The 18,076-nt window shown below is 39.8% G+C and overlaps 1 protein-coding gene across 13 annotated transcripts in view; it reads right to left on the bottom strand.

The window, feature by feature from the left end:
- The window catches only part of LOC135497015 (neprilysin-1-like), a 51,984-nt gene that overhangs the window by 17,083 nt on the left and 16,825 nt on the right, over positions 1-18,076 (bottom strand). For 8 of the 13 annotated variants that reach the window (XM_064786652.1, XM_064786653.1, XM_064786651.1 and 5 more), the window contains exons 2-7: positions 11,595-11,726; positions 10,149-10,190; positions 3,195-3,331; positions 2,176-2,241; positions 1,504-1,749; positions 756-958 (exon numbers count right to left, since the gene is read on the bottom strand). In XM_064786652.1, the coding sequence (XP_064642722.1) occupies positions 756-958; positions 1,504-1,749; positions 2,176-2,241; positions 3,195-3,331; positions 10,149-10,190; positions 11,595-11,659 (759 nt within the window). In that variant the 5' untranslated portion in view covers positions 11,660-11,726. Of the gene's footprint in view, positions 1-755; positions 959-1,503; positions 1,750-2,175; positions 2,242-2,739; positions 2,868-3,194; positions 3,332-7,656; positions 8,028-10,148; positions 10,247-11,594; positions 11,727-18,076 lie in introns of those variants that run through there. The other 5 variants (XM_064786654.1, XM_064786657.1, XM_064786656.1 and 2 more) reach the window with 5 other exon arrangements.

Below are 18,076 nucleotides of genomic sequence, written 5' to 3'. Positions count from 1 at the left end.
GCAAAATGTCTAGGCTCATGCAATTGTTTTTTCACCTATGCTATCCAACTGAAAGGTTAATGACCTTCGGCCCGGACCACGCAGGCTCACCCAAGTGATGAAGGAGACTGTACCTCCTGGCGATGCTCTCGGGATCGCTATCTTGACTCTGCAGATTGGCGTGAGGGGGATAATGCCCGATTAGCCCCTCACCATCATCACCCTAATGCTCTTTAGGGTAACTATCCCTATAATTAATGGTGTCATTACTTAGACCTATTTATTGATTCTACCAAACAGCCGTAAGGGGCATTGGTATTTCGGTCCGCGTTAGCAATACTATTGATTTTTTTTCAAAGAGAAAAGTAAGAGTTATCGGGTATTTTTTATCAGTCACCAATGTTCTTTGATATTGCTTCTTGGGGAGTCGATGTTGCCATATTATAGTCTACGCTCTTACATGTAGTAATAAACGTCCAAAGTTCCAACAACTATCCGCTTACTTAAGCAACAATTTATAAAACTGTTAGAACTTACTTTTATTAACTTGCCGTGCTTGGGCATGATTACAGTGGTTACTTGCGTACCTCAAGTTTTCTGATCCTCATTAAAATGCCATTTTTTTATGAGATCGATAATCACCCCTAAACCAGTTGATCAAAAGTATTTAAGGTGTGTAATTGTGTAACAGAAATTGAACCGCCTATGGCATCGAACTTTCGAAATTATTTTTCAATGGTCTTATTTGATTGATAGACATGGATGAGTGGTCTCACCTGGTTGATATATTTATCCGACTGTTTGTCATCTGGTGACACCAAATGATTAATCAGAAGCCTGTTGTTGTACAGACGAAGCTTGACCAACATCTGAACCAAGTCGAACTTGGAGTCGTCCCAGGTCTTGTTCAACACTGGCCAGCCACCCAGCTCATTGAGCAAGGGCCACATTGGAGTCAGGTCTCGTTCGTCTATCAAGGCTGAATGGGACAGAGTTTTATTATTGTTTCAGGTGGATGATGCATTAGGCAGCAGTAACAAAAAGCTATACGGTAAATTCAAAATAGACGCCGGTATCACGTATTCGTACCGCTGTTACGTATGGTATTTGCACGTCTTGCACATGAAATCTCGCCCATGCGTGATATTTGATAGTGACAATGATTTACATGCAAACGTAACTTGATTAGAAGTATCATTTTCATTTCACCTATCAATATACGTATATTCAATAAGGATACTTAACACTGGCGTGAATTTGAAACTTACCAAAAGTATCCAATAGCTTCATCAAGAACTCATGACCATGAAACCTTTGTTCGTCGACATGCCTTTATACCGCTTAGCTCTATATACTGTAACTTCTACTTCACCTAACGTTTCAGCATACGATTGCTTTACTGTGACTAACCGGGCCAAACTATCAGAGAAAAAACAACTATTTGCAGAGAACCTGTAGAGCAGTTATAATGAAAGGCTTCTATCTAAAAAAATACATGATAGTGCATTTTAAGGAAGAACTTACATTCATTTACGCACGAGGTGTAAAGATGCTTCGATTTGACCACCGACGCGGGATGGGATGGCTTGACGGGCTTCTCCAAGAGCCCCCTAATCTGAACCTGCAGCTCGTCCCGCAAGACGCTGAACGTGTTGATGCTGTACTGGTCCTCGGGAATGATGTTCTTCTTAATCCAGTTACCGCAGGCGTACTCGTAGAAATCATCACAGGGGTCTGCCTTCCGGTTCATCCCTTCCATGAGACGGGCAGCTGAAAGTTTAGACGATTTTGACAGTTCAGCAAGCAAAATACTCTCTGTTACTCTGGCTACACTTTAAAATGTTACACACCGTTAGATGGCGTGTCTGCCCAAATCAGGTGGCGCCTAAATTAGGGTGGGGGTCAAAATAACCAATGTGGTACGGTATAAGTGCCTCCACTGGTAATGTTATCCAAAACTACTGTTTTCTTCAAACGGGAATGAAAATTTATCATGATTCTTTAGACGCCATCTTGGTGCACGATCACCTCCTGTCCTCCTGCCAACAGTGAGTGTTATACGACTACCGCGCGAGTGTATACTCCAGAAGTGTTGCATATTTGTTGAAATAAATCTAATCAAGTTTAAATAAAAGCAACTCGAAGCCAAATTGTTTGAAACCCGAAAGATTGCAATGGTAATTTAGTTTGACTTACACGCAACAACACAATCAGCAGAATAACACACTTGTCCATTCTTCTGGGGGCTTCCTGAGGGACCTGCTAAGACAAATACCATACGTTCTACTTAATCAAGTCTTTATTTCTTAATAGCAAAACTTTAAAAAGCATCATCCAACGTTTTATGATAGTAAGTGGTATTACAAGTTAACATCAAAGTTACACAAGGAAGCCGCCAAGAGTGTTTTCACGGTCAGCCATGTTGGAGGGCAGAACAATGATATGTCATGCCTGACTTAACTGAATCAAATGCTGTCATGGTCTTTTGGGCTTGCTTCCTTTTGTCAGTCCCTCCAACATAGCCGGTGATGTCGTCACGTTAAAACACTCTATTCTGATCTTGATCGAATCCATTGACTTCTTCATGCAAAAATAGCGATTACAGGCCTAGAGGCTAAGGATGGCCAATAAAATTGACACCAAACTCATCCTGGTTTGATCCTTAGGCCACAAAGCGTACTAGCGTGTGCACGGCGTTTTCCTAATGCTAGTACTGCTCGTCATCATAGCACCACAGCATGGCTTAATATAAATACAAACCTTCATCAATGCACCGAATTGGACTTCCAAGTGATAACACAATTACATTAGAGAACACAAGAAGCATGAAAAGATGTTTCTTGACCAGAAAGTCACATGCGAAGCCCATTGCACCACAGGTTTTTGTACTCCAAAAGCGATGTACGGCAGGCGCCCTTTCCCTTCGAATTCAGTGGCCAAAATGAATGTAAGACATTCCATTGTAACTGTACGCAACTTTGTATCATTATCCCAATCTATTACATATTAACCTCAATCTAACGTCGTGTTAACACATTTCTTAAAAGTTAAAGATGTAACACCAAGGAGACATGATGGACAATTGTTGTACTATGACCTAAAATATGAGCTAACGAAGTTAAAGATCATTCGATTACTTGTCCGTGGCCTAATTTCACGGCACCGATTTTCAAGCGGTACGTCATCGTTTGTTTAGGTCATTTTAATTGACTTGCCTTGTCCGCCTTTGTCTTGAGTTACCAGTATAATCAGGAGGGCTACGGCTACCACAAACATCAAGAAAAACAGGGCGAACAAGCCCAGCTCTAGGCCAGTCCGCCGCTTGAACCATCCTCGTTTCCGTGAGTTTTGGCTGACAAGGAAGATTTGAAATCATGATTGAAAGCACATTAAGGGTTAGCATTAGGACACAGGAATGACATACATGTACATGAATGGATTCAGTAAAATTTCAAAAACTTACATAAAAATCTTATTTGTCAACATGATCAACGATAATATATACTATCTAAGATCCATTCATCAAGTTCAACTGCATTGAGAGAGGTGAATTGATAATGTGTAAAATGTACTTGGTACGTGTGTTACTTAAAGTTGTACGAGTATGATAGTGTTGGAATGATAACATTATAGTACCCACATCTATTCACATTGACAGAACCGCGAGAAAAAGAAGTTTTGCAGTACAGCTTTTATTGAAATACGCAAGATGTGTTAATTATAGGTTAATTGCTCCCAAATCCTGTCTGAGAAAATGTTAATTTTATTAGACATGTGTTAAGCGAAAACAAAGCAAACATGATGATTTAATTACGAATGTGGCTATTTTTTACACGCGACCTGTCATGTACATGCAATTCCTTTATACCACACTGACTATTTTACGTTAAATCTTATTTTTAGTGTTGATCCCTTGACCGAAACCCGAACTACATGACCATAAACAATCCGAACACTCTTATCTTATTCATTATCACTAAAACGACTCAAATGCTAAAAGTCATGTAGTTAATGTAGTTTATGTAGTTAACCAGTTGAGTTATTGATACAAGGTAAAGTAGTGCTATTTTTACAGTGGTTATACCAGAAAAATTACGGGCATTTGATTTTTAACGCAACGCCATATACTATAGTTTATAATTATGATAAGATTCTTAGTTAAGATCCAACATAGTTTCGTGTAACTACGTAAGTGTACAGTTTTCACAAGATTAGTGTAAGATTCCTTGTTAAGATCTTAACTAAGAAGCTACTAAAATATATTTTTAAAGAATTTGAACGTTGTGCATGTGCAGTAAACTGAGTACATCTTACTAGTCTTTATATTGGGATTTACGACCTGGGCAGCAGTTAAACAGATTTTTAAAGACTTGTTGCCTGTCAATTACAACGATGTTTATCGTCGTCTCCTCTTGTGTATGGAGGTAGGGTAATGCTTTCTCAGCAAGGAAAAAGCTACAAAGGTGCCTGTAGCAAAAAGGCCTCTGCAAAAACCCACTTTATCTAAGTGCACCAGGTGAGATGTACATTTAGTTCGCTTTGAGTTCGGTTTGTACGAGATAAGTGTCGGAGTTTTGGCGTAACTTGAGAACCGGCGAACTCATAGATACTCGACATGTTTCAAAAAATAAACTGTTACGTCTTACAAGAAAACACGTTACGGTAAGTACGCGCTGGGCAATTCTGAAAGCAAACAGAGACAATTAAATCGGTATGATCCATTCGCGCCCAATTGTCTAAATGAAAGTTTACGTTTCTTAAAAATCACCATTTTTCTTCAATAATGACCGACAATATGCATTATTGTAAGTATCGGTATCGAAGCCTTAAAAGTGAACTACATTACCTGACGATACAATGAAGCCAATCACATTTCCCCATACAAATGTTGGTAGACTCATACGTATACAATGGTGTTGGATGAGACTAACCAGGACTAGAGAATACTATATAGTAACAAACCCCATAAATCTGCCCGTTTCAATCTCATACCACTCGGAACAATATACAATTTTCTGCCAGGGCATCGGTAATTGACTCTGTAGGCCTGGATATCTCTTGAAACATGAGATTTTTCAATCATCTTTCCATTTTCCGAAAAAAAATCATACCAAAGATTCGAATATTGTCCAGTGATTCAAAAGTCCCATTCGAGATATCAAGTGGTATTCTGTATTGTATATGAGAATAGCTGAAGAGCAATGTGGTGTGTTCGAGCAAATAACCAAATAACACAAATAGTAGCAAGCGCTATAGCGCATTCGTCAAATCATTAAGGGTTGGCGATAGGTGCTAGGTACCACCATTTCGGCTACAACCTGAAATCCAAAATCAATTATGATTCCTTCAAAACGAAGTGAATGCCAATTTCATGAGTGGGAGTCTGTTCTTTGTTTTTCCGAGAACAGCCCCCCAGGTTTAAAATCGGTATTCACTTTATTTAGAAGGAGTTCTAATTGGTTTTGGATTTCAGATTCTAGCCAAAATGGTGGTACCTACTGCCAACCTATAACCGTGTGCTTGTGTAAACAAACTCCACGTCTTTTGGATCAACACTGGTTTTATAATGAATTCTATTGACGAAATAGAATTGGAGCGGATATGTTTGATTGATAAATACGATGTGGTGTTTATATTGAAAAGTGGCTTCTGTCACGTCGTCGGTCTATTATCATATAGTTAGGACAACTAGTAACTAGGTCAGCCAGCAGAAATATTAGACGTGATGATATTTACTATTTTCAAACCAGATTACTAAAATTTTTCTGTCAACTCTCATTACAAGATAAAAAAGAATTACGTTGTTGGCAATATTACAAGCATACAATTTCCGATCTTCTAAGAGGGCTTTTTCGCCTCAAAGAAACCTTTGATGTCGGAATGATTATAATAATTAGTGATTGTTCGCTGCAGGGGTAATTACACTGCACATTCCGATACTCCCACGAGCCTCGTGCCAGTTCCAAAACAATGAATTGTTCGCGAGATCATCTGTCAGTGATAGGCTGGATCTGAATGCTGGCTGCATTCTCGCCGGCGCAGAAGACTGTACGGAGTTAGAAATTACTTTCAATGGCGAGGCGTGGAGTGTATGTGGTGTGGCTATAGGTCTCACAGCTCCACGATGGTGATACAAATACAAATGTTCGTATACCGATTACAACCCACAAAAGTATAGTATCGTCGAAATCCTTTTTGGCTGGCGAAAGGAACTCGGTGAAAGGCAGTTACAAATGATAGATATAGATTTGACACATCAGCGCTACGTGACATACTTTAATATGAATAATGAGAGTTCGTGTTCAGCATGCAGTCTTCATTTATTTTGCGGTTAAGATGTCATGGACAGTGATGGCGGTGTAATGCAAGAATAAGAGAAGATGGCGGAAAGGGCTCATACCTTTGTCTTACATCACAAAAGTACCCCGCCTACAAACGTTGGTCAGATTTTTTCAGAGGATAACAGTGAACCAGGTCATGAAGAATATGGAGTGGCAATAAAGGTGCGCAAATATTGCATTTATCATCGACTCTTGCAAATCTAATAATCTTGGAGTCCCAAGTGCCAATCCGTCCTTTTTCTCAACCAAAAAAATCGACTCAAGCAAATATTGTCCAGTGCACGCTGTTTTTTTATTGGCGATCACTTACATGTATATAGCAGGTCCTGAATTGTACTCCTCATTTGGTTTGGTTGGCCTTCAAAAATTTCGATCTATTTATGGATGTACCACCCAAAATGCTGTAACATGTGTCATAACCAAGTAGAGTCTCGGTGGAGTAAGCAAACCCTCTGCACTCTAATGCCTGTAAACACCTGCGCGTAAAGACAGTATACATGCACGTACAATTTGCCTGTAGCAAGGCAAGCGAAACAATCTCATTTACAAAATAAATACTGTTGATACCATACCAGCGGACAAACATAGCGATATCAACGCACAAAGTCTCTTCTAGATAGATTAATAAACGCCTGTGACACCGGAGAGATACGTCTCATCCTTTTATCGCCACTGGCTGGGGCGTCCAGGCGGAAACCTCTTGAGACCAATCTCAAGCCACAAACGGCGAGGCAATATGAGAACTGCCGTGGCCAGTGATGCGCACGGTTGAACGCCGCATCCTTATTATAATACTTCGCACGGTAATGTTTGGACTGGCTGATGAATTTTGAGTTGTTTATTCTGACCGGCTATGTTCTCTCACCTTGGAAATATTATTAATCGGTGAGTTGTCGCGCCTTCGGCAGAATTCGCGCCCTTGCTTGGCGACTGATGGGGAACCGCAAGTATCTCTAGCCGCGTGCACGTTGCTTGTCGGAGTGTTTTGCTCGGAACTCTTAAATAGTTTCCTTGTGAGAAACGCCAATTATAGTAGGCGTGTGTGCCGCCAAGACCTAATAACCAAGTTCTTGAAAAATTCAAACATGCATAAAGGCACGATACGTATTGGGAAATAATTCGTCCGTATCGGCGCATGTCCGTATGGGCGCGGCACATGTGCAGGAGGGTTCAAGTGTCTCGTCTTCAACTATCACAAGAAGACCTAGTATTTCCCGAAACTTTGGTACTATTCAAACTCTTTTGACCACATATTCTGCCCGAAAACAGATGAAAACACATTAGAAACAATCAAAATGTTCAATCACGGACCGAAAAAAAGGTTTAAAAGACTTACCCCGACGTCAAGGTACAGGTACTATCCCCAGGGAACGCGAACTCAATCTTATCACTGGACGACATTTTGGATATGCGCGAAAACAGGACTTAGGCAAAACCTGTATACATGATATAACTCAGTCCCTACCAACAACCCGAGACGTGATAATTTCAAAGGATCCTTCAAGAATGTTTTAGAGGTTTTGATGTCTTCGTGAGGACACTTCTATCGATGTGAGTGATACTTTATAACGCGACAGTTATTTTAACTTATTGGCGTCCATCAATGGATTCTTGTTTACATAGCCGATTCAGCGGGTTCCTTCACCTCGAAAATTCACTTACAATGCGATCTTTTGAACAAATTTCAAAATCGTCGCCACTGTCGTACAATGACATGCGGATTGAAAATCACCTCACGCTTTGATTTGCATTCGTAAGCAGATCAAAGTTTTAGAATTAGGTCAGTACACAAACCTGCTGACTTGAAAATTAATCACATACATAATTAGATGAATGCATGATTTGTTGTTGATATTATCTATTTGTGAATATAGACCCTAGCGTCTAATCGCAAGGTTATTTCAAAAATCTTTAGCATTATTTATGACCCCTGTCCCTTGTCATAGGGTTAACACTATTTGCCCGATCTTTATTATTGCAGATGTTAGAAAAAATCCTTTATTCCGGCAGTCCATTTTTCGATTGGAGTGTTTGCTCCTTTTGTCCACGAAAGGTATGAGAGCTGATAGACTCTTGAAAACTGCATACATGAATATATGATATCGATACCAGACACGGTGCAAAAATGTCATTCATTGAGTTGAAGACGGCTTGACGTATTGCTCCTTTAAGTTCGACACAGTTTTTTTGCTCACCCGATATAATCGAAAGGCGCAACTGATTTGAAGGAGGAAAACTTTTGACCAAAAATAGCCACTGATCTTCCGCTGGTATCATCATGTCAAATTGAATAACCCTAATCAAAACAAAATCAGGGCAAGGAATACTGACGTACACTCGAGCATGTACATGTACATGAGTAAATGCCATTGGTAAATTCGATTTCTATAATTCGAAGGTAAACTAGCGCGCAATCATCTCTCAACAAACTGGTTTATTCAAGGAGGTGAAAGTGTCAAGCAAGAATTTGACTCTGATTATGCTTTAGCAAGACTGCAGTGTCGTCTGTCGTTTTGGTTATTGGTGAATGTGCTGCAGAGGTTGATATTGATGTGTTCCAGTTTACAGTCTAAAAGTTAAAATCGTACCTCGTCTCATACCAGTGCCTTGCTCGTCGACTCTCAAAGCGGCGCATTAGTTCTTGCCTATTTTTGCGCTTATACATGTAGCTCAGACCAATTTCAAATGAACTCAAATCAGTGGCACCGTGTGACAGAGGTAACCAAAAGCATATATCGCTGCATGAACCGCACAAATATGCCGTTTCCGTGACTTAGGGTGGTTGAGATTCTATACGTATCGAAAGATACCCATTCATGCGCTCTTTGAGGGTTCTATCATATAATATATCGCTACGCCATTGTGATCAGGCTCAGCGGTATGCACATGTGTACTGTGCAGAACTTGTTTGGGCAAACTATCGCAATCATGTGGACAAACCAACCTTAGCAGTAAACCTCGTCCGCAGATCACGATATTGCAATGTTCATCACACAGAACATCAACTAATGAATTCTGCTCTATTATAAGAAATTATCATTATTTCATTAACAAATATCCTCCGCTATCTGATTTATTTCGTTTTAATGAAGAGTTACCAACCCCAAAGTTTGATATATATATTCCAGTAAGCTGTAGTTTGTCTGTTATGATAGTTGTTATGTAGGTTATATATACCGGGATATAATAAAGTTACTCTAAACCGATTATTTCATAGTATTAGATAGTGATTACACCAACAATTACACAGGAAATCATTCAGGTTGTAAGCAACAAAATAACAGTTAGTTTTTTTTCGTGGTCCGCATACTACACACAGTGAACATGTATCATTTTAGATGCGCCTTTTTAGAGCTGTGACAGGTTAAGTATGGTGAATTGGTACAATAATTATACCCAAGTACAATTCATCACCTTCTGATAGCTTGATACCTATGGCCTTTTTTCCTGAACAAAAATAAACGAGGATTATTTACAAAATATGGCATATATACAGGGTGCTGACACGTGCGTTGGTCGGTGCGTTCAGATATTCGGGAATTTGGGCCATGGCGATTGAGCGGAATCTGCGGAAACTGTGGGAATTGAACGAAAACAGTATGAGAATATCGATAATTATAAATATTTGTAATATTCGCCACGTTTTGTCGCTTTCAAGGAATGGTTCGAGCCTGGATAAATGCAGCAAGCAATTTTTTCATGTATGTTGGGGCGAATCAAAAAGTTATTCTCATACATTTTTGGGATGTTTCTGCCCAGTTTTCGCAGATTCCGCTCTATCGCTATGGTCGGGAAATTGGCGAAACTCCAACTCAAGATATCACATACCTTTCCATAATTGGTGTCATAGTATTTATGCTCGCATTTGTGCTGGGGATAAAGGGTGAGTTGGTGATCAGTGAAAATGAACGATTCTTCAGTCAAGGCTGAAAATAGGACGTAAAACCGGACCGATAATGCCTGAGAAATTCGTCAAGGTACATGTATAGCACAAATGCCGAGATGGTAGACTAAAAGTAAAGAAACTTTGCCATTAATTAGTACCGAGAAATTCCTGCTCTGTGAGGGAGGCCCCAAACTACAGTAGTTCGTTTATTTCCTTTCACGCCCACATTTTCATTATAAAATACAGTACCTACACAATGCAAGGAATCTATAATGTACAACACGATGCAATATAGCCAGCGAGTACTCTTAAGTATCAAAATGCCTATCAGGTTATTAACAGGATAATGCGTAGCAATTACTACAAAACGAACGGCCCAGGTTTAATTTAATTTCCACTTTGGGTCACCGGCTATACAAGAAACAAGCGTTCAACTTCCGTTGCAGTCACACACAGGAAATAGTTGACATGCTCTTAAAGATAACTTTGATATTTCAAATTTTCGGAACAGCGATGCCATGCACTCTGCAGCAGGTGGGCACTGATAGAACGAACGAACTTTTCGAGAGTAAGTGGCCTTGTGACAACCCATGATAATCCTGCGTTGACCTTGACCTTTGACGATGACCTTCACCTTTTTGAACGCGATGCTATAACAATGTTAGTAGGTTTGGAATTGTTTAGGCGAATTAAGTAGGGGAGAATTGATGATAGGGTTATGCATATACTCTACAAACATCGTCGCCGAATATTTGGCCTCAAAATACTAAGTGCAATAATGACATATTGTTTTCACGATGAATGGCTTCTTGCAATTCGTAAATTGTGCTTCTTGCAATGCGACTAGTGTTCAGTATAACAATATTGATGAAACAGGGTGAAATGAATCGGTTCCTTTCTAGAATGGCACTCAGAGAAGTCATTTATGATGCATATAACAGAATTGATAGGCACATGCTTCACATGTCTTGACACCATGACCTTCTTAATTCGTCATTTGTACGGAGAGTACTACAATGTAAGTCAAGTTTTGCAAGACTTATGTGCGAACGAGAAAGTTCGAAGTATGTACTTCTATTTCCCTATTTCCTACAAAGACTAAGTACAGTAGAACATCCCTTGGCGGACACCTCTCTATTAAGGACAATTTGACCTCTCTAATCATGGCACCTCTCTATGAAGGACAGCGCTTGTCACTTCTGAGGGTGTCCCTAATAGACAGATTCTACTGTATATAAAAAATGGTATCAGAGTGTGGCCTTTATAAATTAGCACATGACTTGGTAACACCACAGACCTTCGTACGGATTGCAAAAAATGCCCAGTATACATGTACATATTATGTATATAAAATTTCTTGTTCAAGTGTTTACAAAATATCGGCTTACCCTGCAATCTCTACAGTGCTACTGTTCGTGTCGTTGTCGAATTCCGTCCTGTATTTGCCCTCCATCTTGATCGAAGTCTTAGTCCGCTCATCTAGTTGTAACCAAAGTGTGCCAGTCTACATAGGTCAGATCCTATAAGAGGAAAAAATTGATTTGAAAAGTTTAATTGGAAAGCAGAAAACCCATTATCGTTTTGGGTCTAATTTAGAAGAAGTTTTCTCTCCCAAGTCATTAAATGGTCATAAACCTTAGAAATTGTTGATTGGAGCCTAATTTCATTTGTAATACAGTTCCGTCTTGTGGTATTTTAAATCTACTACATACGACCACCAACGTAAATACCCCAACCCCAATGGTTATTCCGACCATCCCTGTTACAGCATTTGCCTGGTAATTGCAATGATGTAGCAGTAAAAAGGTCTCCATCAATCAAAGGAAAATGAAATGTAAGTTCTTATAAAGGGCTTTGTACAGTACAATATACTGTCTCGAAGCGCTTTACATTCATTCCCAGCCTAATCCAGAAACTGCTTCGTAGAAACCAAGAAATGCACATACTGCGATGTACATTTAGCGCTCTACAGGCAGATGAGAGTATCAAGTGGTATTGACCGAGCTTTGAACCCTCCACCTTCTGATCGCAAGTCGGACGTCCTTCAACTGTGACACTACGTTAAGTTCACTAATTGAAATAACGAACTCTCGGAAGTCACGTTCGATCGTCGTCTTAGTCACAATACGCTGGTTTCGCAACCCGTACGAATTCCGAAGGTAAGTCGTGTCAACATGTCATGTGCTAATTAATTTGATTAAGTGACACTCGTAATTACTTAGCAATACTTACATGTAAACCAAGAGCCGGAAGCCAAAATTTAATGGACATTTTTTAGCAGTGTGAGTACGAAAGATTTGAAGCTTGGAATATGATGGGGAGGATGTGGGACCCGCAAACAATCATTCTTAAGTTCCATCTTCTGTACCAGTCCTGGTTGAATCGTTGTATACTTTGAGTGGCCCCACCCAGGATTGGTACATGTACATAAGATGGAACTTAAGAATGGCTGATTGTGGGTCCCACCATCTCCCTAGCATATTCCCAGCCGCAAACCTATTATACTCACAGTGCTAAACTAATCTCCGTGGGCTTCCGGCCTGATGTCGTTGTGCAAGAAACCGGGATATAAAAAACCTCGTCAATAATGTACGTTTACACAGTAATTCGTCGTTCGTGATCTTCGTAAGGGTTTCGAAACCTGCCTCATAGAACAACCTTGTATTATACTACATCCGTCTGTATCCGACATGAATCCATTTAAAACACAGCTAGCGATTTTAAAGAGATTTAACAATATCGCATTCACGGGCGCTGGGTCCTAATCCGACGCCTTTGATATGAATACCTTGCGCCCAGGCAACAGCGGCGCTTCCATTGATCCTCTCGCCAATATATCGAAAAGAATAATACGTTTGACTTGACTTTCTATGAGTTCATGTTTGACTTCACTTTACAATGTACCTAGTGAATCGGTAGACAAGCTGGCGGTGTCTCTAACGCTGTTGACACTGACTGTTTGAAGGGACAACTTGATAATGACCGAATGGGACAGATTGTGGTGTAAAGAAGGCGAAAAAGGAACATGTATCTTTGACATATCCTGATATCATTAATTGTTAGAATATTTGGCTTACCTTCAAAATGGCCTGCGACCCTGCTAAAGTACAACCGGATTCTTTGACTGCACTACTGACTTCCGTCAGGTGTTTTAAAACACTCAACGCCCAATTGGGTTTACACTGACTTAATCACCTGTCATTTATCCATATCAACCAGTTTACTACCTAGATTTTATGTTAATTTTAAGTCCTGATTGAGAAACATCTTCTCATGCCGTATTCAACTGGCACAAATCTTTCAATTGCATTCTCCAGTGGATTGTGTGGGTTCAAGAATGCCCACGAGGCTTTTATTTACAAACAGAATGGTTGTATAACGTTAGCTTGAATGAACATGATGAGACCCTTCGAATTGAAACAGTCTCTTGGGATTTACTAAAAATATTCGATCAAAATGCTCCACCCATAACGTAAGCTTACTCATTGTTGAGAAGGACCTTGAGACTGTTAAAAAAACCACAGTTGTAAGGGCACATGTTAAGCGGTAAGAGAATGAAATCTTCTCTGGTTTAGTTAAGAACCCCTTACTCACAACTTTGGTACACATCAGTCTTTATTGGCTACTCTAAAGATTTAGACCGGTTTTTTTTTTCATTTACCACTCGACCACTTAGTACGTCAGTCTTAAAACGTCAATGTTCGAAGGCTCAACAAAACCTGATAATTATGGCAGTTTGATCACGTTTAAGATATAATCTTCTTCAAGTGCCTCAAGATTTTCATAATGTCCCATTCGTTCTACCCAATTTCCCTTTAGCGGGACAAAAAGTCCAATGGTTAAAGCGAGAAAAGGAAACCTATTCACACGATGTGACTTCACATTACGGGACGCTTCTCTATAATTTCCAAGTTTTACAAACTGCTTTTAGTACTTAGGTTAGTTCCATATATAATTTGTTCTTGCCTAAAACGAAAAGAATAAGAGTAAAATTAGCCTTCATTCAATGGCTGCATATGTGAAGTGCTCCGAACGAAATTCAGACTTTCCTTCTTGTAATTTTCATGTTTTCTAAACTACTTCAGTTTGGGGTATGAAAGAAGAATGCGGCAGGTGTCCACTTAGACCTCTACACTAGTCTAAGCGTTTGATAATTATCTTAATGAGACCATCAGGTCCAAACTCATTGCTAAGTGGTCATGTTTTGCTCGCACTTTGCATGCTCTGGTCAGCTTGGCTGTCATGGCTGTGCGCCACTGCACAACCATCCTGAGGAAATCAGGGGTTTGGTTCTCCGGCCCCGTACACACAAACTCCTGAGACGTTTCCTCTCATTGGCTTAATTGTGTACATGGCGCCAAATGATTTGCGCCTTATCAGAGCATGGCTGGCATTCGATTCGAGGAATTTCATCAACATAGTAGCAACCGCTTTCCCTGAACACGCGACTGAATCCACTACCAACTTAAAAGAACCGGCAGTTGTTTTCTGAACCTGATGTACACCTGGTTTAGTAATTTAAAAAAGTGCGAATTGCAAAGAGACCTGCCGCGAGCCTCACGCCGATAGTGAGCGTCGAACAAGGGACCTCGTGACCGCTAAACATCCTTCATTCCCTTAGCGTAAAACAAGGACAGGCGGACGAGTAGGGCAGAGACATGTATTCATCCACGACCGGAAGTTTGGTCACATAGAGCTTATCAAAATGTCAAGTTGTGGTAAATACATGGCTGGGATGGAACAAAGTGGAATTAATTCTCAATCTGTGGTTGATACTTAATCTACAGAGTCAGGCCATCACAAAAATATGCTTTTTGAAAATATATTTAAGAAAATGTGGTCTCACTGGTCAGTTTAGAACTTGTATTTTGACAGGGCCATATCAATGCGCCAGTGACGTTTTGATGGATATGGTGTACGGAAATCTTTTTTTCTCAGGCAATCGGTATTGGAATGTTTTTAAACTTTATTGTGCTATTGGCAAAGGGTTCTTCTTGACACATATAAAATTTTGTGCAGATTGATTGGTCCAAGGCGTACTTTTTTTACCAAAACTTATGCACAACAATCTACACGTAATGTACACCGGTTTTAATAGACGGCTCTGGCCTAGTAGGAATGCTATAAAAGATGTTTAACAACTGATTGGTAGAAAATAAGACGTGATTTTGGAGTGCTCTCTAAACACTAGGTTAATTAGTGACGATCCTATCAAAACCCCGATGTCTTCTAGAATGACGGAATATTTGAACTAGCCTGGGAAAGTCACTATTTTTGCTGAGAGCCGTCTAGCTATCTCTGGTATCTGGGAAAGTGTCAAGAACGGAATGTTGGATTTGGGTAGATCTCGACTTTTAAAAGAACTTTATCTGGTCCGTGATTTTCATTAACAAATGTTAACAAAACGTAGTGTGAATAAAACGATTATTCAACAATGGTAGGGAGATCGTTAACCTAGGTATGGCAATGGAGTCCTCCATATTTTCTGATGCAGTAGTCATAAGGTAATTGACGCCCAATCGAAGTGGAACGTAACAACAACTTACATCGAAGAGAAAAAGAAGCTAACAGAGTACGCTGGAGATCGAATTCTTGTTTATGTTCTGTTGCTGTTTTTTTAATTTCTACTGAAAGCGGAGGCGCATCCCTAATTGCTAACAATTTGAAACCTGCTACGGAATCCCTGTTGGCCCATCATTCCTTTCCGCAACAAAAGACTGATTATAAATCATACATTTCTTAAACAATTGATAATCACAGCAGGCGGATCTCAAATTTGAGTTGTGTTATGAAAGATAACAGATTCGCGTTCATTTGGCGCGACACTTTTGAGAAAAAAATTGGGAAGCATTGGTTTTCTATTACTTGCACAAGAAAATTCACTTATCATTTTTTGAATTTTTTTGATGAGGCAGAGTATGAAGTTCGTGAGTGTGTTTTGGAAATTAATGTGTTAAACAAATTTAACAGACAAGCAAACTTTGATCAGAATGGACTTGGAATAGACAGTATTTCCATATTGAATACATGTATCTTACATATTGTGTTTCACATTTCCTGCTAGACAAGACATATTTTTTTACATATTTTTTTTAAATCACCTTACCAAGTAAACAAAGTCTGTGTGAATGCCATAGGCATTACGCATACACACGCCTTGGGGTTTAAATTTTTGATAAAACGGGTTCTCCGTCATGATTTCTCTTTTTCGTGAAATCTTCCCAGAAATGAGTATTGACTTAACCTGTATTTAGTTTTTTTCAAGAGCCTGGGAATAAATCAAACGAGATTAAAAAACCCAGACAACTCTTATTGAATTTTTCATTGAAGTATTTTTGAAAGTTAACCAAATATTGACCAAATTTGCAAGTATCAGACCTCCGCAAAACACGATTGTTTGACATTCTAAGGACATTTTCGGATGCTGGCGCTGGTATGTTTACATACAACAAAACCACATTTGGTGAAATCAACATCATGCTCATGTCACCATAATGGTGAAACGCATACATAAGTATACCGTCATATAATAGAAAACGCGTAGGGAGATGATACCGCTATCTTTAAAGAAGGTCATGACAAAATGGAAAACGTTGAATTACAGTGGAACCTCCCTTAGCGGACACCTCTCTATCAAGGACAACCTCCCTATTATTTAAAGGACACTAGTTTTGGTCCCAAATTGGTTTGTTTACATTCAATTTGACCTCTCTGACCAGAACACCTCTCTATTAAGGACTTCACTTTACAGTCCCGAGGGTGTCCTTAATAGTGAGGTTCTACTGTAGTTGTGTTTGGATCTGTCAACTGTACGTGTGCAACAATTTGCAAAACAGCACTTGTGAACTTATCTTGAACTTGGTGATTAATTAATTCGGTTTCAGTCATGAACGTGACATTGATTTCGCATTAGTTTGATTGAGACAATTAGAGTAGGTAGGCCTATAGTGCACTAGCACCTGATGCATGAGCTGGACCGACTTTTAAAAAAGCAACACGTCCGGATGTTCGGTCCATGATTTTAAATCATGTATCAATTTGTTTAGCTTTTTTTCCATTGTCAGAATGCCTGTAAAACGTTTTCATATATCTATATAATATCAAGAGGGATTGGCAGTTCGTAATTACATGTACTGGTGTTTCAGAAAAATAGAAACGCAGTCATACACCACGTTGTAGTGAAGTCATTGTGCATTCGAATTTGCTGAAACACGGGATGTGTGGCGATGTGACAACGCCAGCAAATTTATATTAATCTAAACGGCTTCAATACTTGACTTGCCAAACTCAGAAATGCAGCGCCACTCGCGGACAAAGATAGAACAACTCGACATTTTTTTCACCGGTTTTCGCTGCGCATGCGTACCAGCCGTCATCTTTCGCGGCGACGGACGAGAAAAACAACTGTTCTACACGCAGTGAAAGCAAATTCACACAGGTAAACTGGTTATAACTGTGGTACGTCTGTTTCTTAACACGTAATAGTTATCAGATTGCTAAATTATCTTAAATCATGAGCCTTAAAGAACTTTTTGAACTCTCAAAAACTTACACAAAACAAGTTCAGATTGCCGCCATTATTAGTTTCCGGATGGCTGGTACGCATGCGCAGCGAAAACCGGTGAAAAAAATGTCGAGTTGTTCTTTCTTTGTCCGCGAGTGGCGCTGCATTTCTGAGTTTGGCAAGTCCAGTATTGTGACTGGTCTTTCCTTGAACCTTGTGAATCGCTATAAGGACGCGTCACATTGCCCAGCCGTCAACTGACGTCGCGCCACAAATCATCTCGCACGGGGAAATATTATACAGACCGTATCGAGGTCGGGTTCAATGATAAACTGAGAGACAGCCCAGTGGCGAAGTTGGCAGGGG

This window comes from Lineus longissimus, chromosome 12 (genome assembly GCF_910592395.1).
Source record: "Lineus longissimus chromosome 12, tnLinLong1.2, whole genome shotgun sequence".
Taxonomy (NCBI): Eukaryota; Metazoa; Nemertea; class Pilidiophora; order Heteronemertea; family Lineidae; genus Lineus; species Lineus longissimus.
Note: the sequence above shows the minus strand (reverse complement) of the source record. Positions and strands in the feature narration are given on the sequence as shown.